Source organism: Papilio machaon, chromosome W (assembly GCF_912999745.1).
Source record: "Papilio machaon chromosome W, ilPapMach1.1, whole genome shotgun sequence".
NCBI lineage: Eukaryota > Metazoa > Arthropoda > Insecta > Lepidoptera > Papilionidae > Papilio > Papilio machaon.
Window position 1 is genome coordinate 5,779,372 of NC_060015.1, and position 25,137 is coordinate 5,804,508.

The 25,137-nt window shown below is 36.3% G+C and overlaps 1 protein-coding gene across 1 annotated transcript; it reads right to left on the reverse strand.

Moving 5' to 3' along the window:
• Positions 1-23,215: 23,215 nt before the first annotated feature.
• On the reverse strand, positions 23,216-24,388 carry LOC123722996 (E3 ubiquitin-protein ligase Topors-like). The gene has a single exon (XM_045685539.1). It carries the CDS (start codon positions 24,386-24,388, stop codon positions 23,216-23,218), a length of 1,173 nt encoding a protein of 390 aa, XP_045541495.1.
• Between the last annotated feature and the right edge of the window lie 749 nt (positions 24,389-25,137).

Sequence of the window (25,137 nt, forward strand, 5' to 3'; positions counted from 1 at the left end):
TTGATGCGTTGAGATGTATCACTGGATTGGTTATATAGTTTATTTATTAATGTTATAATAAGTTTCCTCTGATGTTAGAAGTTTTATTAATAAATCTATATTAATAAATAGAAAATAAGTAAAAAATAATAAGTCTGTTCGTGGGTCCTTAGCTGAAATAAAATAAAAAAATATTACCAAATTATACAGAATATTAAATGTTCAGTTGTTGGAGCATGAGCAAATGAACATACAGGTGCAAATAGTAACAGATAAATGTAAATGCTGCATAAAAGTTTTGATTGTTTTCTTTTGAATATTATCACATGTCTCACAGTTTAACAGAAAATTTGTATTGTCTAAATTTAGTTAGCTATCTAATTCCGTGATGTCGGATTGTCGATAAAAAATTGACCGAAAAAGTCAATTGTCCGTCATTGTCAGTGTAGTATATAAGTGTGTGTAACAAGTGCATGCTATGTCATTAGTATGGTACAGGCATTATAGTACATCGCTCCTATTGTAGAAGTTTTATTTTAGTAAATTATATTATTAAACTATAGATAGGATTAGCGATCGCCCGAGATTTTGTAAGCGCAGTAAAAAAATAGCCTAAGTTCTATTGAAAGTCTCGACAAAATCGGTCCATACGATTCGGAGATTATTCATATGGCCATTTCCCGCTTGGGCCTTATACTCGTAATTTTTGTTTATAAACAAAAATTAACTTTAACTGTTAACTTTAACTTGCGTTAAATTTTCGTAAATTAAACGATTTAACGATTAACGAAGTTAACTTTTTGATTAACTGTGCCCAGCTATGGGAATAAACAAAGACGACCCCGATGCAAACGCCAAATTTAACTCTGTCGTTAATGATAAGTGGAATGGTTGGCATACTATGTTCACTGACGCATCAAAAATAAAAGCTGACGGCTGTGTAGGCTTCGCTATCTGGATACCGGAGTACAACATCATTTTAAACTTTAAGTGCCCCCCTCAAGCCTCGATTTTTACAGGAGAGGGGCTAGCTATTCTTGAAGCCTTGATGTTTATAGAATCACATAAGCTACACAACACGGTGATATTCACTGACTCTAGAAGCTGCCTACAGGCTATCCTCGCAAACCAATTCAGGTCCAAGTCAAAATTCCCTTTTGTTCTGAATATCAAAGAAATTCTTTTTCGGTGTCACGTATCTGGCATAAAAGTCACCCTAGCTTGGATCCCGGGACACAGCGGTATAGTGGGTAATGAGGGTGCTGATCAGTGTGCTAAAGATGCCACGAAAACCGGTAGTGATACTCATTATGCAACCTATGCACAAGATCTAACGTCTCTAGCTAAGGATGATCTTATATTGTTGGATAAAGGCAACACTCAATTCTTTAAAAAAACAAGTTTGTTAATCTATGGTTCTTCCTTCTTGTGCAAGTGTTGTTAAATTAAAATAAACGTTCTTTTCAAATTATACAAGTGTTTCTATGGCAATCCACTTCCACTGTTCAAGAAAACATACTCTGCGAACAGGTTATGGGCCCAGAATACTGGATTGCAATAGATACAATAGCGCGGTAAAGCGTGGTCAAAAGAACGAGCCGGGTAAACGGTATATAAAATGGAAGCTACTTCAGAAAACCAAAATATATTGCTATTGGAAGGATTATCAAATTGGATGTCTTGGAAATTTCAAATTCGTGTTATATTAAAAGCACAAGGATTATTTGGTGTTGTAAACGGATCAGATTTAAATGACGGAAAAGATGAAAAATGGCTGACACGAGACGCAAAGGCACAATCTATAATTGTAACAAGACTGAGCAACAAAAATATTTTACAAGAGTCAAATTGTGAAACTGCTCAACAAATATGGGAAAAGTTGTGTTCAATATATGAATCAAAATCAGACACGTCATTACATATTTTGCAACAAAAATTTTTTGAAATGCAATATATAAAAAATGAAGAAATATCATTATATATAGCAAAGTTAGAAGAATTGGCAAATAGAATAAATCAAGCAGGTGGAAATATACCTGAATCTATGCTCATCACTAAAATTATTAGTTCTTTGCCAGAAAATTTTAGACATTTCATTTCATCTTGGGATTCAGTTCCTATGACAGACAGAAAATTATCTGAATTAATATCAAGATTGGTGCTAGAAGAGCAACGCAACAATGATTATGAGAAGAAAATGGCGTTATCTACACAATCAAGAAACAGTGAAAGAAAATGTTTTAAATGTCGGACACTATAAAAAAGACTGTAAGAAAAACATGATCAATCTTAACAGTGCTAAAAATTATAAACAGTGTAAAATATGTAAGAAGTTTAATCATAAAGAAAAAGATTGTTGGTTCAGAAATAAAAAGAATTATTACCAAAAAGATGACAATATAAGAAGTAATACAAATGCATTCCTTACCTCGGCAATAAACTTTTCATGTGCAAACAATTTTCAAGAGACATACTGGGTGTTGGACAGTGGTGCCTCAGAACATATGTGCAAGAATAAAAATATGTTTGTAAACTATAAAACTTTATCAGTGCCAAAAGAAGTCATAATTGGTGATGGTTCAATCATAAAAGCTCTTGGTCAAGGTGAAATACACTTAAGCGCATACAATGGAAAACTGTGGATACCTACAATTTTACACAATGTTTTATTTATACCACAAATAAAAGTTAACCTATTTTCATCATCGGCAGCAATGGATAAAGGTTATAAAATGATGTGTGATCAAAAGAAATGCACTTTTATAAAAGATAATTTAATTAAAGCAATTGCATACAGAAAAGGTAAAATGTTTTTAATGAATTTTAAATATGAATCAGATATCGCAATGGTTGGTAAATCAAATAGTGGACTCGCTGAGTGGCATTCGAAGTTAGGTCACCAAAATATTGAGCATGTGAAGACCATTCTGAAACAAAACAATATTGAATATAAAGAAGGTGATTCAGAAATATGCATATCATGTTTACAAGGCAAACAACATAAGCTACCATTTAATAAAAGAGAAACAAGCAAAGGTTATAGAGTATACTTACCGAAGAAAAATGATGTAGAATTAAAAAGAGAAATTGTAGTAATTAAAAAGAAGTATCAGACACATGATAATAAAAATAAAGAAAAATATGTACAAAAAGAAGACTTACCTGTAGATGACCCTGAAGAAGAGGAACAGGAGGATGATAATATTAACTCATTCAATGAAGAAGGTCCAATCCAATCTGAAACAGAAGAAGAAAACACAGATTGTGAATTATATGACATACCAGAAACAAATGAAATAAATTTACCTGAAACAGAAAATAATATCTTACCTGAGGAAGAAGTTAAATCACAAAAAAGAAAAACACAACCACCGAAATGGATGGAAGATTATGAAACAAACCTTTTTTGTCTAGGCGAAGAGCCAATATCATATGAAGACGCGATGGCTGGTCCTGAAAAAGTAAAGTGGGCAGAGGCCATAGAAAAGGAAATGACTCAACTGGAAGAAAATGAAACCTGGGAAGAGGTGGAAAATATACCTAAAGAGGAAGATGTAATTAGTAGCAAATGGGTTTTTAAAATAAAAGAAACAAATGGCAACAAACTATACAAGGCCAGGCTAGTGGCAAGAGGTTTCGAACAGAAGAATTGTGACAACAATACATATACACCCGTTGCAAGTTTAACAACTTTCAGAACTATGATGGCAGTTGCAGTACAGAAGAGGTTACCTGTATTCCAGATGGATGTCGTAGGAGCCTTCCTGCATGGTGAAATTAAAGAACAGGTATTTATGAAACTTCATAATGATAAAATAGTAAAACTTAAAAAATCTTTGTATGGTTTAAAGAAATCACCCCGTTATTGGAATGAAAAATTTAATAATTTCATGTTACAAGAAAAATTCATTAGATCCAAAAATGACCCATGTTCATATTTTAGAAAGCAAAATGACAAGTTTATATACTTACTGTTATATGTAGATGATTTAATTTATTTTGGAAATAATGATATAGAGATAAAAACATTTAAAAATTCATTATGTAGTAAATTTAATATGAAAGATTTGGGAATAGCAAATGCATATTTAGGTATAAGTATAAAACAAGATATAAAAAATTTTGTAACAGTTATAAACCAAGAAAAATATCTTAAATCTTTACTAATTAAATATAATATGTATAAATGTAAAACAGTGTCTACACCACTAGAGCAAAACTTTAATTTTGAATTGTTAAAGAGAGATAAACCTGAAAGCAAAGAAATTGAAAATAATTGTAGAAGCATATTAGGTAGTTTGTTATATGCATGTTGTACAAGACCTGATTTATCATTAGCAATAGGATTTCTTAGTAGATATTTAAACTGTGCAAGTATGGCATTGTATAAGTGTTTAAAGAGAGTTATGAGATATATAAGAGGTACTATTTCTTTGTCATTAGTGTATAAGTATAATGATAACAATATAACATTACAAGGTTACAGTGATGCAGACTGGGCTGGGGATATAGCCGACAGAAAATCAACTTCTGGATTTATATACTATATTAAATATATTGTCCTATCTCATGGGGTACAAAAAAACAACAATCTGTATCATTGTCGTCTTGTGAAGCAGAATATATTGCATTATGTTTAGCTATAACTGAAGGCTGCTGGCTTAAGCAATTATTAATTGATTTTGGATATAATACTTATATAAATATTTTAGAAGATAACTTAAGTATAATAAAAATTTCATCATCTAGTGACAGTAATAAAAGATTAAAACATGTAGATATAAAGTATCATTATATAATGGAAAAAGTTTGTAATGGTGAAGTTAATGTGACATATGTTAATACAAATGAGAATGTAGCAGACATGTTTACAAAGCCATTAGGCAAGCAATGTTTTTGAGAAGTTTAGAGATTGTATAGTAAAATAAGTATTATATATTTGTTATTCATTTATAAGAAGCCAGTTGGTCAAAGAATATCATTTAAGTTTTGTTAATTAAGTTTCTTAATTGTACTTATTAAGGGGGTGTCATGTAAAAATGTTAAGGGTATAATATAAAAGGAAAAAAATTGAATTGATTGTTGAGGGGGTGTGTTGGATAAAGGCAACACTCAATTCTTTAAAAAAACAAGTTTGTTAATCTATGGTTCTTCCTTCTTGTGCAAGTGTCAAGATAAGTACATGGTTTATTAAATGTAAAACTTTTGTTAAATTAAAATAAACGTTCTTTTCAAATTATACAAGTGTTTCTATGGCAATCCACTTCCACTGTTCAAGAAAACATACTCTGCGAACATATATCATGCTGGAATGAAGCGTGGAAACTTTCGAAACGCAATAAAGGCAAACATTACGCGGATGTTCAAGACTCACTGCTCGCTCGGCTTTGGTTTTTTAAATATAGAAAAGCCAACAAGAGGGTCACGTCCACAATATCCAGGTTAAGGTTAGGCCATGCTTGTACCCCGGTTCACCTAGCTAAGATAAGGGTCAAGGATAGCTCCCTCTGTGAATGTGGGCTTGAGGAGGGATCAGCAGAACACATTTTCTTTAACTGCCCTAGGAGACCGTCCCTTTACGAAGCGCTACCGGACACTATCCCCAGACCGACGAATTTCAAATCTTTGTTAGGCCTCGTACATACTCCTTTTGTAAATATTTTATATGAATATGTTAACCAGAATAACATTAGACTATAAGTTGTTTGTCTTTACTAACCTTCTAACAATCTGTTTTGTTATATATATTGTTTGTCTTGTTTTAGGTAAGTAATTCAACAGTCGATTACTTTGTCAAATAATAATAATCAAAATTGATTATTATTATTTGATCGCAATCACGAAACCCACCAAATAAACAAGAGCCCACACCTAAAGACACCTGGATTCAGTCAAAACCACAGACCAAGCTCTATGAACTGGATTTTGGCGAAATCAAAAAGGACCGCCATTAAAAAAGAAATTGAATTGTCAAATCTTCAATAAAGTTGATAAGCTAGTTGCCACAGCTTACTTAATAAATGGTGTCTATAAACTAAGAATGCCTGATGAATTACTCGCTGCAGCGGTGACTTCCAGTGACATTTGGCATCGCAGACTTGGTCATATCAATAGTTCTTATTTGAATAAAATGCAGGATGCAGTGGAAGGTCTTACACTTGACAAAAAGGCAGATATATCAAAGTCATCATGCATAGTGTGCTGTGAAGGAAAACAGAGCCGTTTACCTTTTCCCAAAGAAGGAAATAGAAGTAAAGAACTTCTACAAATAATACACACTGATTTGTGTGGTCCATTCAGCAATATTTCAATTGGTGGTTCCAAATATTTTATATTATTTATAGATGATTACAGTCGCATGGTTTATATTTACTTTTTAAAAAACAAATGTGGTACTTTTGATGCTTTCCAGCGATATAAAGCAGTTGTTGAAAATCAGCTAAATAAGAAAATAAAGATACTGCGAAGTGATAATGGAAAGGAGTTTATAAATAAGGAATTTGATAATTATCTAAAGAAAGCTGGAATAATTCATCAGAAGTGCAAACCATACACACCAGAACAAAATGGCTTATCGGAGCGTTTTAATCGAACCATCATTGAAAAGGCTAGATGTTTATTATTTGATGCCGGACTAGAGAAAATCTTTTGGGCCGAAGCAGCAAATACAGCTGTGTACTTACAAAACAGGACGGCTGTTTCAAAGTTAAATGGAAGAACTCCATTTGAGATTTGGACAGGAAAGAAGCCTGATATAAGTAATTTGAGAGTTTTTGGCAGTGTTGTAATGAAACATATCCCAAAAGAGAAACGATTGAAATGGGATAAGAAAGCCGAGAAGGGTATTCTAGTTGGATATTCTGAGGATGTGAAAGGATACAGAATCTACAATCCATACACAAAGAATATTACAACAAGTCGTGATGTAATTATAATAGAAAAACCAAAACTGGCAGACAGCGCAATTCAGATTGAGGAAACTGCACCATCAACAACTGATTCTACTGAAGATTCGAGACAGTACTCCTCAGACGATTCAAGGAGTGAGAGTTATCATGATATTGATGAAACTTTTCTTCCAGATGAAGATTCTTCTGTAAGTAGTGTAGAAAGTGTTGTGAATGATGACATTAAACGTGGTTCCCAGAGACAAAGGAGGCAGCCAGATAGGTATGGTATTTCTAATGTTTGTGTAGGTAGTGATAGTGAGATTGATGATAATTGTGAACTCTCAATCCAAGAGGCGCTTAAAGGTCCAGAGAAAGAACAATGGTTAGAGGCAGTGCGGGATGAATTACAAAGTTTTGATGATAATAATGCATGGGAACTTACTGAAGTGCCCAAAGATTGTAATGTAATTCAATGCAAATGGGTATTGCGAAAAAAGTATGATAGTACTAGTAGTAGTGAAAACAATATAAGATATCGTGCAAGATTGGTAGCCAAAGGTTTTTCTCAAAAACAAGGAGTAGACTATAAAGAAACTTTTTCTCCTGTGGTTAGACACACAACCTTGAGACTATTGTTTTCACTATCAGTACAATTAGGTCTTGAAATAACTCATTTAGATTAGTGATGCAACGGATGTCTGTTTCCGTTTCCGCAAGTGCGGAAGTTCCGCACCCTTTTCAACATCCGTTTCTGTTTCTGTTTCCGCAACTTTTATAACGGAGATAAAACGGAACTTTACGACACCTGAGAGATCTAAATGCGCGGCGCGAGACGCGCAGTCCGCGAGCGGCCTTTCGGCACTTGTCGCATTTGTTTGTTTACGTACTTTTTCGTGAATTTAAGCGCGTAATATTTTCTGCTGCTGTTTGAAACAATCAGCTTCTCTTGCTGGAGTTGACTGTCTAGTTGTTGTCCATATAAAATTTGACAACTGGCAAAATGTGACTATTTCATACTTACGAGTTATTAAATGTGCTTTTGAATAAATGATAACCATGCAATATATCATCATCATTATTATCATCAGCTCACTATACATCCCCACTGAGGGGCTCGGAGCCTACCCCAAATTTGGGGTGATTAGGCCATAGTCAACCACACAGGCCCAGAGCGGGTTGACTTCACACATATCATTGAAATTTTTCTCAGATATGTGCAGGCAGCATCACTATGTTTTCCTTCATCGTAAAAACGTCGGATAAATGTACATATCTAAATCGTAAAACACATTGGTACATGGCGGGATTCGAACCCAGGACCTGCAGATTGCAAGTCAAGTGCCACGAGCCACCGACGCCTAATAATTATATCTTTTTCTAATCTAGATTTGGTGTATTTGATACTTAGCACATTCACTGTTTACAAAATAAAAAAGGTAACAGCTGAGAGCCAAAACTTTTTATGGTGAATTTTTATTTAGTATCTGGGAATGTTTGAACATATAGATAGATTAATAATGTTATTATAATTATTTTAATAAAAAACACATTTTTTGCATTTGAGCACTAGGGATCATCATTTTGAGCACTAGGGATGGCAATGGTTTAGTTCACTAATATGTAGATATTTGTTCCACTATTTTATTTCTATGTACTAATATGTTACAAGATTTTGACAAAGTCAAGTTTTTCATCAAATTCCAGAATATTGAGTAAAACATGTAAGGATACTAATCAAAACCAGCTTTTATCTTCTCGGTTCAAGATCTTGTAACATTTCATACACACCCACACATACACACATTTGTCATAGCATTGTCACTACATTATTCCCACAACAAGAAGACCTGGACTACGAAATACCCGTAAACGCCGCCGAAGTCCCTGCAATCACGAACGAGGAATTCGTAGGCGCATACAACGCAATAAAGAATAAGAAGGCGCCGGGTATGGATTCCATCCCTAACGTAGCTCTGAAGGCGGCAATGAAGGGAGAGCAAAATGGGTTTCAGGAGGTATTTAACAGTGGTCAGCAGTGAATGTATTAATAAAAAAAATATATATGTTGTTTTTCAACACGAGTGGTTTGGCGAACATTAATTTTTAAATAGGGTAATTTTGTTTCCTGAAAATAAATTAAAAAAAACACGTATTTTAACTTATTGAAGCACAGTAAAAATACATACATTGAAGGCTAAAGGACACCGATATCCAATGCCTTAATAAATTAAAAACGAATACAAACTGACTTTCGAAAAAAAAATTTTTTTGTAAATATGTTTTTTATTATTATTTACACTTCTGTTTCCGCATCCGTTTCCGTTTCCGTTTCTGCTAAAATTTATTTTTGACATCTGTTTCCGTTTCTGGTTCCGGTAAGACACTTCCGTTGCATCACTAATTTAGATGTCAAAACGGCTTTTCTTAATGGTGATCTACAGGAAACCTTATACATGCAAAAACCAGATTGTTATATTAGTTCCTCTGATAGCTCAGATAAAGTTTTGAAATTAAAAAAGGCCATTTATGGCTTGAAGCAAGCTTCAAGGGCCTGGAATAAAAAGGTAGATTGTTGTTTACTTGAAATTGGTTATGTTAAATCCAAATTAGAACCTTGTATGTATGTTAAAAGTGTTGGGAATTTAAAAACTATTGTAACAGTCTATGTTGATGATTTTTTTATCTTTTCTAATGACAAATGTGAAAGTAAACATCTTAAGGAAGTATTGTCAAGTAAATTTCAAATTAAAGATCTAGGGCAAGTAAAACAATGTTTAGGAATTAATGTTACTTTTGATAAACTTGAAGGATCTGTCACTTTAAGTCAAGAAAATTATATAGATACTTTGCTGCAAAGGTTTCATATGACTGACTGTAAAACTTTTGATACTCTAATGGAGACTAGGTTGAATGTAAGTACAAGTCAAAATGTTAATAATCAAGTACCTTATCAAAGGCTAATAGGTAGCTTAATGTACTTATCAGTTTTAACTAGACCGGACATAACTTTTTCAGTAAATTATTTAAGTCAATTTAATAATTGTTGTTCAGATGAGCACTGGCATTATGCCAAGAGAGTTTTAAAATATTTAAAAAGGACTAAATCTTTTGGTATTAAGTATTATAAAAATGGAAACTCTGAAATTAAAGGTTTTGTTGATGCTGATTGGGCAAATAATGTATTGGATAGACGATCATATACTGGTTATTGTTTCTTATTATCTAATGGTATAATATCTTGGGAATATAAAAAACAAAAAACAGTTGCTCTTTCAAGTTGTGAAGCAGAATATATGAGTATATCCGAAGCTTGCAAAGAAGCAATATATTTAAGAAATTTACAGTTTGAGATAACAAATAAAATGTATACTTTAAAATTATTTAATGATAATCAGAGTGCTCAAAAGTTGTCAATAAACCCAGTTTTCCACAAGAAATCTAAACATAGATGTGAAATATCATTTTACTAGAGAATGTGTTTCTAATAATATTGTAAAATTATATTATTTGCCAAGCACTGAAATGCCAGCTGATATACTCACTAAAAGTTTATGTACAAAGAAACATTATTCCTTTATGGACTTATTGGGTGTAGTAGCTGTGTAACTTTTTTTTTTTGTTTGTTAAAACATTGATTATTAGATATAGGGGGAGTGTTGAATTATATCTAAATAATCGATAGTAGCGACACCTACTGGTGACATTATGATTGTCATTCTTTATTATCTGTGCTTTTTTAATCTATAATAAACTAACTTCCTTTTAAAACACTGAACATGGTAGTTTCATTATAGAGTGCAACCAAGCTACACACTTCTTTACCTATGTATCTGTACCTGGGTGTTTTTCACAAAAAATGACCCTAGCAAAATCGGACTGTCCCACAACTTTAACCATTTTTATTTTTACTTTCTTATATAGGACATGTAAAAGTGAAATTTCATATGACCTAGGTAAATGTTTTAAAATAGAATTAAATTATAAAGGGTCATAAAAAGCGGATATTTATTGTTATATTAAAAAAAAAAGCAAAATAGGAGATGAAGATTTCGTGTGTCACACAGTACTCTCGGAGACTTCAAATACATCTCATTTGTAGAATATTGGTCTTTGAGTATGTTTAAGTGTTTGAACATAGTCTCTGTATGTCTTAAATTGTCTTTTCAAGTTTATATGTGATAAACTTATGGTTATTTTAAAAATATAACTATTTTAATACTGTCCTACGAAAACCTTAGTACCGGAAAATCCCGTTTCGTCACGGTGAATTTGATATTTTACATAAGACTAAATCTACTAATTTGTGTATTTTCTTCCTTCCTGGCAAAATTGTGATCGTTTTTGATACCGCCATTGTTGTTTTTAACGTCAGTTGGATCAAAAACTGTGACAAAAGTGTTGGTGTCTTCGGCGTCCAGAAAAAGTTTTCTGGATAGTGACAGTATTTAGAAGGTAAATAAACTCGTATTCTTTACTTTATCATATTGCTTATAAAACATAAACTAACCTTTATTAGATTAATAAAGCTAAAAACAAGTTAATTTAACAAAATATTAGTTATTTTTAATTTTAAAACTTTCGTGGGATGTAAACGTCCTGTGCGTCACGTGACATACTATCGGAACAAAATCGTGACGAACTTGAATTGTAAAGCTTAGTGTACCGTGAAATATTTTAAAATTTTAATTTAATTATTAATTAAATTTTTTAGTTTTATTTCAATTAAAATACAGAAATTACATAGGATGTTAGAAACTAGTCGCAAACGATATTACCGCGAAAAACTTCAGCATGAAAGGAAGAATCGCGAAATAGAGAAAGAGAGGTTTATTGCATCTATTGATTAAAGTAATTGTGATAATTATCTCGTAAGTAAAAATTTAAAATAATCACCTGAATAATATAAGTTATATGTTATCTCAAATTGACAATTCTATGTCTTTTAATACTTTTATGTGTAATAAAAAAGTTTTGATGCAGTTAAAACTTTTTATTAATAATTTTAAGTTAATAAAGCGTTAACTTCTTTGTGATTGTGTTTTTAAACGCGGTGGTGTGGACACTGCTCAAATTATTCCTATTCGTAACGCACTTGTCGTAATAGTCACTGTCCTATATTTTGAATAGTACAAAAATGGTTTTTTAAATATCTATTTTTCATTTTATAGTGTTTATTTAGTAATTATCAGTATTATATTATAGCCAAAAATTCCTCAATTTGCTCAATTTTTAAATTTGTTACACGTATCATTAGTAAAGACAACATTTCAAGTGCCATTTGTCAAAGAAGTGACGAACATGAAACTATTTCCCTGATTGTTTATTAATGTGATAGAAATATGCTACCTTATTGATGTTTATGGAAAGATTTTAAGTATATCTATAAGGTAATATACGTTGATTTTCTTTCAATGCCTGGTCGTTTTATATCTGATTCATTATATTTTGTGACGCACAGGAATACTTTGCATCATATGCTGAGAGAAAAACTTGAATATTTCTTATATTTATGGTTTTATATTTGTCGGCGTATCCGCCAAAGTCAAATGACTGCTTGACTTTTTCAGCCAAGCGAAGCGTCACTGTCGATGGTTGTGAGGGCGGCCATTGAACAGTGTTGCTCGAGACGGCGCCCGCGCACCACGCTTGCGACGAATCGCTTAGCATCTAATTAACAATTAAAATCTAGCGCTTAATTAAGTTGGTGTCGCATTGGTTAGACACTACAGTGTTCATTCCACTGTGTATTTTTGGTTACCTAACCCTTATTAAACAACTGCGATTGCAACAAGGACTCATGATCTGTTCACGCCCACCTGCCGACATACCCGCTTTTATACTCGCACAATATGATTTCTGATGAAGGCCCTCCTGCCCCTTCATCAGAAGTGGGATAGGCCTTTCAGCCCACTATCTGCTTTCCAAATTACTTCTTAAGAGGGTGAAAAAAACAAACGGCCGTTAATCAAATCTCTTGCGTTTTTAATTAAAATTTGCTCGGGATGCGTAACCGGTTTAGATCGCGTAGCAGGTCGGAAGGTAGTCCACCTCTGCGAACAAACGAGTCTCGCAAGAGGAGGCGTTGTGCCGATCGTAATAGGGATACGTCTACATCTAGTGATAGTGATAGTGAACGATCTTCGGTGCATAGTCGAAAACGTTATCCGAGTCAGAGCCATTTATGTTGGATGACTTGTCCTGGATGCCTTGCAGATTGTGGTAAGACGAATATTGTCGTCCGAGTCAGAGCCATTTATGTTAGATGACTTGTTCTGGATGCCTTGCAGATTGTGGTAAGACGAATATTGTCGTCCGAGTCAGAGCCATTTATGTTGGATGACTTGTTCTGGATGCCTTGCAGATTGTGGTAAGACGAATATTGTCGTCCGAGTCAGAGCCATTTATGTTGGATGACTTGTTCTGGATGCCTTGCAGATTGTGGTAAGACGAATATTGTCGTCCGAGTCAGAGCCATTTATGTTAGATGACTTGTTCTGGATGCCTTGCAGATTGTGGTAAGACGAATATTGTCGTCCGAGTCAGAGCCATTTATGTTGGATGACTTGTTCTGGATGCCTTGCAGATTGTGGTAAGACGAATATTGTCGTCCGAGTCAGAGCCATTTATGTTGGATGACTTGTTCTGGATGCCTTGCAGATTGTGGTAAGACGAATATTGTCGTCCGAGTCAGAGCCATTTATGTTGGATGACTTGTTCTGGATGCCTTGCAGATTGTGGTAAGACGAATATTGTCGTCCGAGTCAGAGCCATTTATGTTAGATGACTTGTTCTGGATGCCTTGCAGATTGTGGTAAGACGAATATTGTCGTCCGAGTCAGAGCCATTTATGTTGGATGACTTGTTCTGGATGCCTTGCAGATTGTGGTAAGACGAATATTGTCGTCCGAGTCAGAGCCATTTATGTTAGATGACTTGTTCTGGATGCCTTGCAGATTGTGGTAAGACGAATATTGTCGTCCGAGTCAGAGCCATTTATGTTGGATGACTTGTTCTGGATGCCTTGCAGATTGTGGTAAGACGAATATTGTCGTCCGAGTCAGAGCCCTTTATGTTGGCTGACTTGTTCTGGATGCCTTGCAGATTGTGTTAAGACGAATATTTTCGTCCGAATCACATCCACCAAAGGATTGACCTGTCCAATAGTACCGATTGTGAACAGTTAACCTACATGCTGTTGAGTGACAAGGCGGTGTCATCTGACTTAATTGTTACGAGACGCTCGCCTTAAGTCTTAAGTGTCATATGAGGATTGTAATGAGTAGTCCGTCAGGATGCCGAACGGAATAGGTACAACTGCAGTTCATTGTTTCAGAGAATCGCCCGAGGACGGTCGAATGTCAGTCCGGCCGTGTCGGCGTATCCGCCAAAGTCAAATGACTGCTTGACTTTTTCAGCCAAGCGAAGCGTCACTGTCGATGGTTGTGAGGGCGGCCATTGAACAGTGTTGTTCGAGACGGCGCCCGCGCACCACGCTTGCGACGAATCGCTTAGCATCTAATTAACAATTAAAATCTAGCGCTTAATTAAGTTGGTGTCGCATTGGTTAGACACTACAGTGTTCGTTCCACTGTGTATTTTTGGTTACCTAACCCTTATTAAACAACTGCGATTGCAACAAGGACTCGTGATCTGTTCACGCCCACCTGCCGACATACCCGCTTTTATACTCGCACAATATGATTTCTGATGAAGGCCCTCCTGCCCCTTCATATTAATTTAAATAGCATATTTAGCTAGTTAATAATGTATTGTTTCATACCAGGGACAATATGAACAATTTCATGTACAACCAAAATTATTTTTCCTGATCGTCACAGGGTCATTTTTTCTGAAAAACACCCACCTATCATAGCTCTGAAAAAAAAAATTAGATTTAAATTTTTGACATATGGAGTTAACATGACATTGACACTTGAATTTATATTGTTTTTGACTTTGTTGAGATTTCATTGAGGTTATTGTTATAGTGCAAAAACTGGCAAAACAATGTAGTTCAGAATAGTTAATCAAGCGTCTAAGTTAGTAATTAAATTATGGGGGTCTTAAAGAAGGTATTTTTTTATTTGTCGTATGAATGTTTTATAAAGATTGTTATATAACTATATTTTGGTTTCGTTCAATTAAGAATTAAATTCATATTATAAAATTGAAACTATATTGACTCTACACAACGCGCATGATTAAAGTCGCAGAGGACAATGAAGAGTGCAGTATAATTAAATAATTTAAATATGTCTAACCCAAAAAATTTAACGACGCATTTCTATTTAGACCACAGGGCTTATGGGATTAGCAGTTGCTCCTATCCCTCACCATACTCTCGGCGCACTTTATGGAAAAATTTTGCGAACCTTGAATAAAATGCCAGAAAGTGCAGCTTACAGAAAATATACTGAACAGATTGTTCGAGAGAGAGCAGCCGTTACAGCAGGTATTTTATTATGTGATAAATTTATTAGGTAAAATATAGCTTTGTTTTATAATGTCTGTGCCTGCGATTTAATCGCTACGGAAAACAAATGTCAACTTTAACTTAACTGTTCTTATTTTTAGCCGACTTCAAAAAGAAGATCAATTCGACTGTTTTTTTTTTAAATCTATTTTTACTTACTATTTGTAATTTCACAGACAAAGGATACATATGAATTAGAGTCTAAAACTAACTGTGGTCAAGCTGAAGAACTTAAATACAAGCTGAAAATGAACTGAACCTGGCCAGGAAAATGTTGACCTGGAAACCATGGGAACCTCTGGTAGCTAAACCACCCAAAGGGCAATGGGACTGGCCTCCAGCTAAGGCTTAAAATGGAACTGAAATAATTAGAAAATTCTGTTTAGTTCTCATGTGTTAGTAATAAAAATAAATATTAAACATGTTATAGTTTGTTTCAATTTTTTAAAGCCACAATAGTTATTCAGGAATTAAAAACTATTTATTTATTGGATGTAAATAAAATACTTTAATAATTTACACATATTTTTTATTTCTGAGTTTGGAGAATCATTTTGTAGATAATTTAATTTTACTATAATATAAATGCATGTTTCAACTTATTAAAACTACAATGTACAATTCCAAATGCTTATTAAAGGTGTTCAACAATATTATTTATTACCAGTTTTAATTTAATTGTTTTTATAATTTGATATTTAAATTCCTTGCAAAAGCTAATCTATAACCAAAACATTAAACTCAACTATTGTTATAAAAATACTTTTACTTTACTTTGAAAGCATTAATTTGCATTATTTAATGGACTATGAAAACATTTTCTTTGGTAATTACTTTTTTCAACTGACAAAAAATTCTATAAAATGTTGAATAAATGAGTATCAAGCATTCAGGAACAGTTTTGTATACAATATAATTTGTGTAATATTATTATATAGAAGCCAGGGTAATTTTGTACGAAATATTATTATATAATTCGGTTGACAAATCAAAAATCAGCTTCCTTATATAAGACAATATGTAATAACTTATATATTTGTGATATAGTCAGCCTCATGTAATTCATACTGATGTTATATAAATTGCTTAATTTGACTTCTATCTTGTACTATTCATTGGATGAGATAAAAAGCAAGTGTTGAATAAAAATTTGAACATTCCTCACATAGCTATTTGGCACAAGACATTATCTCTGGATTTTCTTTTTATCACTTACATACAAATGATATATGTAAAATAATATAGAAAAGTTTATAATCAAGTAATATCAAAGTGATAATTGTTAAGCTTGTTTACACTGATAAATATATTTATTGATTAATTCAAAAGAGACAATGGAAATGCAAGAGTATGTTAAAAATCTATTTCACTTCTTAAATTTTATCCGATGCATGTTTCAATACAGGGCTTATAAAATATTGCATGAAGAAACCCTTACATTATCCAATAACAACCAACTAATAACAAATTACTATCCATAATGTCACTTAATGAACAATATCAATTATATTTAACTCATATGAACATGACATAATTATTACAATTATTTGTTTTATTATCAACACTGATAACTTTTCTCATAAATCCATTTATTGGCATATATAAAAATGATCATTGTATATTTCACCACTTCTTTATCCATTGGGGTTAAAAAGAGAGATGTAAAAATTTTATAGAAATATCATAATATATTTAAGACCAGTTATAGTAGGGTTCGTGTGTCGTCTAACACTTTATATGAATCACGAAAGCCACTTATGAGTTCAGTTACAAGAAAAAAAAACACTACTTTATTAATACAATTATTTTAATCAAAAAGAACACTGTGATTTTATTATCAGAAACATCCAGAAAAGAAAAGAAAAAAAACAACCATTTCCTTTTAAGTGTCACCAAAAATCAAAGATTAAGTCCTGCTAAACACATACATGGACATAGATTAACTGTTGTACCGAGCGGGCATACGGCCGCGAGAGCTTCGAATGGGTCGGTTTGCTATATACTCCCCCTCTAGTCCTGGAGGACGCCCTCGCTCCTGGACTAGCACGTCATTACTACTAGGCTGAGGAACAGTTGCAAGGCCAACCATACTATCTGTGGGAGAAAGACTTGGAACTTCATCATCTGCCTCAGCATGCTGTGTCGGCATACGCCCTGGTACTCGAGAACCTGTTTCAACATTATTTGGGGGACGACCACGTTTCTTCTTAGGCATCACGGGCCGCGGAAGAGTATCACCTTGATTCTCACAGTATAGAGTGAGATCGCTCACATGATATTTCCCTAAAACTTCATCAGGCTTGTCAACATGCGCGACGTGGTAAGTGGTAGGGCTGACCTTTTTAACGATGCAATACGGACCATCGCGCTTTGGAACAAACTTCGAAGTGAGGTCTTTAGCGCTTTTACTGAGAACGTGTGATTTGATGAGGACCTTGTCACCTTCGTTGAATGTTACAATAGGCCGTCTCGAACGATCAGCATACTCTTTAGCTTTATCTTGAAGAGTTTCAACGCGTTCACGCACCGCTGAAAAGGAGCTAACAAATTTCCTGAGATAGGGAGTTATTTGCGGGACAAAGTTATCTTTGTCTAGGACAGCACGAAGGTCATGGGCGACTTCTGTGGGGGACCTCATCTCTCTGCCAAATGACAAATAAGCAGGCGACATACCTGTGGTGCGACATATAGCGTTATTAAGAGCGAACCGAATCACTGGTAACATGTTTGGCCAGGAAGTGTGGTCGCCTTCCACGAGTTGTGCTAACAAAGTCTTAAGATCTCTATTTTTACGTTCGGCGGGGTTTGCTTCTGGGTGATAGAGAGGAATAAAGTTTTGCTTTATCCCCAGGATGGACATGCATTGACGCATGACTGCCGAAATGAATTGTACGCCATTGTCAGAAACCAGTCGGCGTGGAAGACCAAACCTCATAAAATACTCCTCTATGAGGACATGTGCACACGCTTCAGCAGTAGCTTCTTTCAATGGGAACAGTTCTGTCCACCTCGTAGCTGTATCTTCTATAAGCAAGATCCAACGCTCCCCCTGTTTTCCAGGTGGCAACGGGCCGAAAAGATCAACTGCCAAGACCTCGTTGCGCTGGTTCATCACCGGCGTCTGCAATAGACCTGGAGGCTTGGTATTAGCAGCCTTATAGCGTTGACAATGGATACATGCTTTTACATAATCAGATATGATTCTTCTCATTCCTGTGAAGTAGAACAGACGTGAGACTTGTTGGTAAGTGCGGTCAATTCCTGCATGTCCGGCTGTAGGGGCATCGTGAAGCTCTTTGAGAATATCGGTCACTTGGTGAGCAGGAATGACTAGTTGTGGGGACTCGGCATCAGAATCCGGATTGAGTCGATATAATACACCTTGTTCCATTAGAAATCCCCTTTCTGACCATCTTTTAGCAGCAAGTTCGTCCACTCCTTCCAATTCCGTGACGATCTTCCGTATTTCTGGATCCGTCAACTGGTCCTGGCGCAACTGGGTAGGTGACTTTGTGGGCAGGTTGCAAATGACAGAACAGATGCCGCAGTTATTTTGTGTTTCATTGGAGCAGATCGGTCTGCTTAACGTGTCAGCAACCACGTTAGCTTTTCCTGGGGTGTACTCGAATCTGATGTCAAATTCTTGAAGTTTAAGCGCCCAACGGACCAACCTACCAGCAGGAGACTTTAAAGAAAGCAACCAACGCAAGGGTTGGTGGTCGCTGCCTATAATAATTGGTTGTCCGTCGAGGTATGGCCTGAAACGCTCCACAGCCCAGACTACAGCAAGCGCTTCCCGTTCTGTAGTAGAGTAGTTGCGCTCTGCTGCGGTGAGTAGACGGCTAGCATACTCGATAGGCCTTTCGTCCTTGCCCTCCCCTTGAGCCAAAACTGCGCCAAGTGCATAATTGCTCGCGTCGGTACGCAGTACTAAGGGTTCTTTAAAATCAACTTGAACAAGTACGGGCGCCGTGGTCAACAGACGTTTCAATTCCTCGAATGCCTGAGTTTGTTCAGGTCCCCAGCTCCATGTACAATTCTTCTTGGTCAGACGAGTAAGCGGTTCTGCTATCTTTGAAAAATTTGGAATAAATTTCCTGAACCAAGAGCATGTTTGGAGAAAAGTTCTCAAGTGTTTTAAGTTAGATGGTTCCAGCATATTGAGGACAGCACTGACCTTCTCAGGGTCAGGAGAAACACCGTCTTGAGTGATGACGTGACCGAGATAACGGACACTTTCTTTGGCAAAAGCGCACTTCTCTCTGTTGACGTGAAGTTTAAATTCTGACAAGCGTTTAAAAACGGCTTCAAGATCCTGTAGGTGTTGCTGAAATCCTTCTGAGATAATCAATAAATCGTCTAGATAAGCAAGTACTGTAACATCTTTTAAAGCAGCACAGGAGCGTAGACGATCAATAAGCCTTTGGAAGGTTGCCGGCCCGTTTTTTAACCCGAATGGCATTCTCTTAAAGCGGTAAGTGCCTAGGGGACAGACAAAAGCTGTTTTGTCTCTGTCTGTTTCTCGGACCATAACTTGCCAATATGACGAACGAAGGTCAATTGTGGTCATATAACAATTCTTCTTCGTACTCTGGAGAAGGTCATCAATGCGTGGGAGTGGGTAAGTATCCGTCTTAGTTACTTCATTTAAGCGCCTATAATCCACGCAGAATCTTACCTTACCATTGGACTTCGGTATCATCAAAGCAGGAGAGCACCAGGCGGATTCGCACTCTTCAATGATGTCATCTGCCAGCATCTTCTCGATTTCCTGCTTCATCGTCTCCTTCTTGGACGGGTTAAGGCGATAGGGCGGCACAGCTATCGGAGGGTGATCTCCGGTGTCTATGCAATGCTCTGCAAACGGTGTCGGACCTCCTCCTGCTGTAAAAATACTTTCATGCCGAATAAGGAACTCAGATAGTGCTTGGCGCTCAGCTGGTTGCAAGTGTATGCCTTCATCATCCCGAAGCATGTTAGCAGAAGCTATGCACAAACCACGAGACATAGGTTCGAAAAGTAATTTATAATGCACCTTAGTATTGGCACTAAAATACCATTCATGACGATGAAAATCAATAACCACTTTGGCAGCATTAATAAAATCAATACCCAGTAAAGTTTCATTATCATTAGAATCAGGGAAGATTATAAATGGAATATTAATGACTATGTGTTCTAACCCCACTGGTAATATGGTTGTCAATACATCCATATCCCTAACATGCCCATCAGCAAGTTTGACATGTCTAGTGGAGGGAGTAAGAGGGTGACCCTTATGTAGTAAGAGAGCATATAGCGTGTGACCAGCAATACAATGCTTAGCTGCTGTATCTATGAGTGCAGTACCCTGTTTACCGAGAACTTGGATTTTGAAGATAGGCCGTAAATGCAAATACCTATCATCGCTCTCACGGTCGTACACAGACGCTACAACACTTCCCTCACATGTACAATAATTTAAATCCAAACAATTATCATTTTCCAAACTATCATTAATTTTTCCAAAATTACACTTACTACATTTTTCTTCACAGTCACAATTAACTGAAAAATTTAAATTATTACAATTTGGTTCAATAATTTGATTATAAGGTAATAATGAGTTCTTATATTTAGCTACAATTCCTTGGTTATAACAAAAATTTAAATTTTTACACTTAGTCCGAACATCCTGATTATATAAAACATTATAATCACAAAAGATTGGCATCTCATTATTACTAGAGCAATTACAGTTTATATTATTTGATATAGAATCATTACTGACCTGAAAATAAGATTTTCTGGAAGTAAGGCCACTATCAATGGTAGCATAATTAATATTTGCATTTTGACACTTAAAATTACTAACAAAATTATTTTTATCATGTTGCTTAATACTATACATTGCATTTTCAACAGGGAAATCAGAAATAATTTTACTATTTTTATTAATACTACACTGAACACTGTAAAAAGCATTGTCATTTTGATTGTGTTCGGAAAGGTTAGATACACTTGACTCACCTCGGCTGATTAACTTACGGCACTGTTCCTTTGTGTGTCCAAACCTTTTGCAGTAGGAGCACACCGGACGCTGTTTTTTTATAGTCACAGACTGCTCTGTAGAACCTGGTACAGCAGACGTAGGTGTGGCAACAGCAGGCCGGGCGACGACAGGCCCAGCGGTGGCGGAGGCGGGCACGACGGTCGCGGCGGAGTTTGGATAGCGCGCGCGCGCCGGTGCGCTCGCACGAGTGACGCACGGTTCGTGCCGACCCGCAGCCGAGGCCGGCTGGGCACGGGTCGAACGCACACCACTAGTGGACGGCCTCGGTTGAGTTTCCTCTAATGAATCTTCTATGTTCCGAGCATGGCTCAGCAATGAGTTGAAAGATGTGAATTCTTCACGGCGCAATCTTGTGCGTATTCTGTTATGAAGTAACCCATATACCATGTCCAGTTGTACTTTTTCCGAGATATCATCCCTCGGTAGCTTTGCCATAAGCGCACGGACACGAGCAACAAACTTATCAGTGTTTTCTTCCACCTGCGGGGAAGCAAATATTTCTAAATATACTCTATGTGGTGGAAGGCGGGTGCCATATGCATATATTAAATTTTCTTTGGCTTCGTTCCAAGTGGATATGTGATGTTTTAATCCTAGCCACCATGTAGCTGCGTCAGCAGACAAAAGCATAGCTAGGCCTCGTATGATATTAGCGTCGGATACTTGAACGCACTCTGTATAGCTTTCAATTGCATCTATAAAGGCCTCAACAGATTCACCAGGTGCACCGCTGAATGAAGCTTTGCAACGCGCCAAGGTACCGTCTACGTTCACTGGGGGCATCGGCGGAGCTGCCGGCGTCGACGATCTTTGTTCCATCACGTACGACATAATGTTTTTAAATGTCTCAGCCTGCGAACGCTGCAGCGAGGCCATCAACGCTGAGACATCATCCAGGTTGAATGTAGAATTGTTGCCACTTGATTCGGCGTGGCGGCGATCATGGGGGCTATCATGCTCCTCATGATTTTCGTTGGCGTTTGCATCTTCAACAGGCATAACGTAATCGCGACGTTGCTGGCGATCTTGACTTCTCGTTAGAGGCATTATGATTTAGCACTAACACCATACAATAGTTAGTAAAATGTTCACAGAGGCGCGTGCGCCATTTTTGTTAATATGAGCACAAAACAATTAGAAAACGTTGGGCAGCCAGATATAGTAGGGTTCGTGTGTCGTCTAACACTTTATATGAATCACGAAAGCCACTTATGAGTTCAGTTACAAGAAAAAAAAACACTACTTTATTAATACAATTATTTTAATCAAAAAGAACACTGTGATTTTATTATCAGAAACATCCAGAAAAGAAAAGAAAAAAAACAACCATTTCCTTTTAAGTGTCACCAAAAATCAAAGATTAAGTCCTGCTAAACACATACATGGACATAGATTAACTGTTGTACCGAGCGGGCATACGGCCGCGAGAGCTTCGAATGGGTCGGTTTGCTATACAGTGATATTGAGCACAATTTTTTTTTTATGTTTAAATAAATTTGGAACTAGAAATTTAAAATATATTAATTATCATAACCCCAAAGTATTAAGATTAATTGTAACAAAATGAATTGAGTTACTTAATAAATTAATTAATAAACCTAAATCTAAAAATACTCTAAAATCTCTCTATTTGAAGTGTGCCAGATGAAGAAATTAAACTTACAATATGGTTAAAGCTACTAATTTTGTAACATAAATTCGGCATCTCTGTATTTAAGGGAACAATCAGTGTATTCGTAATCCAGCACACTTCTAGTTTTCGGGAACCCGTACAAATGTTAGCATATACTTATGCGTACATTAGAATTGTAATAATTATACTCAAGAACAGGCGCTCCTTTTCACTGTCAGATTTAAGGGCAGATCGTCTTCCGAATCCGACGTACCGTCTGTATCGTATTTGACGGCAGACTGGGGCTCATACCTTTGCGTGATCACAGTCCGTCGTCCCACATCCAATTTGTGAGAACGTTGACACGAGCTAGAATTCGCTACGACAGAATTAATAACCGCACTAGTATCATTCGCACCGCGCGGGCTGGCACTTGAGTTTGAATCACTCGAATTCTTGTGCTTTTTGGGTTTCTTCTTACTCTTCTCAACCGGGGCCTCTTTACATTTTTTCTTGGGCTTCTTCTTGTGCAATCTTTTTCTCTTGTTTGTGGAACAGTACGTCTCTCCGCTGGACCAGGCGCTGGGCTCGCTGCAGTTCGAGGACGTGGAGGTCAGGCTGGGGAAGCGCCGGAGTGCGGCTAGGGGCGGCGAGGGGAAGCTGGTCGTGGGCGTGGGAGTGGTGCGGCAAGTGTCGGAGGTGGTGGCCGTGTCGTTGGAGCGATGTCGCCGCTTGCGCTTGGAGGGCGGAGGTACGCCGCCGTCGCTCTCGCTATCGGAGTCCGACACTGGAGGCTTGTGTCTCTTTAAACTTAATTTAACTAGTGATCCGGAGGGTCTACTTTCCGTGTCGTGGCTTTGGGACGTTTCCGGTACGTTTTCCTGAACGATCACGTCGCTATCCGATCCGAGTAAATCGACCACTTCGGGAGTCCTGTCCTGAGGTGGTTTTATGTATCCTACAACCATAACTTCCGATGAATCGTCATCTGTATCGGTATGCGATAAGGTCTCTATAAGAATGACGTTGTTCGTCGTAGGCTCTGGAATGTAGTTTTGAGGATAGACGGGCGCGGGCACTCTGGAGGGTCCCGGGGGCTGCTCCGCCGGCTCGGAGCTGGACACCATAACGATGTCAGAGTCCGTGCTCGCTTCCGACTCGGAACTCGATATGACCTCATTGACCATAGTAGATATCCTCGTGTGAAAATGGTCGGTCCTGTCGCCGAAGTACCGGAGCATCGCCTCCCTGATCTCCGGAGAGTTAATGTGGTACTGAGGTAGGAGCTCCAAGATCCTCGTTATCACATAAGATATATGCCCTACATTCTCATTTAATAAATAATGAAGTTCCAGAGTGAGCCATCGCACTAATCGATGCATTTGTGAGTCATTATACCTTTAACATAAAAAATTTAATAAATTCACAACATTTTTGATGTGAAACATCTATAGGATCACTTGTAAACCGAATTGTTGGCGTGGCGACGCTTGCCGTGGCGACGGGTCGCCACGCTATACTGAGGTATACATATAATTTTCTTTAAAATTTATTTTATTTAAATTTTTATTGTTTAATTGATCTGTGGGATAGTAGCTATTCTTTAATCAGTATTTAGTCTGTACTAATATTAAAAAAGAACTGTCAACCTGTTAATGTCAAGAAGTTTAAAAAAGCATTGTGTGAATTAAAAGTTGATATTTTTTTCCATGTTAATTAAATAAGGATTAGGATTTAAAATAGTAGCATTAAATGTCGTTTCTTTCTTTCAAACAAAAGAAACTCAGTTTTGTTTTATTTTATCCTAATTCTGAAGAAAACAAAAACGTCTTAAAAAACTAAAAAACACGAAAATGGACAAATTGAGATTTACATTTCAAGTAAAATCGACGGCAGATGGAAAATCAAACTTTATCGCAATAACATCCATCGCAACTGTGGATAAAGTTTTCATATTTCCGGAAGAATATCAATCATTACAATATCACAAACACATTCAAAACTGTAAAGCTTTTGCTACAGTGAAAAAAAACGTTAAAGAAAAGACATCAAAGTAGAAGTGTATGGATAAAAATGACAGAAGATATATTACAAACATATTGTGATGAAGAAGAAAATATGATTTTCCAGA

What these genes read in the sequence shown, in the direction of transcription:
- LOC123722996 (XM_045685539.1), bottom strand. Translation starts at nt 24,388, where the DNA reads ATGCATCGATTAGTGCGATGGCTCACTCTGGAACTTCATTATTTATTA.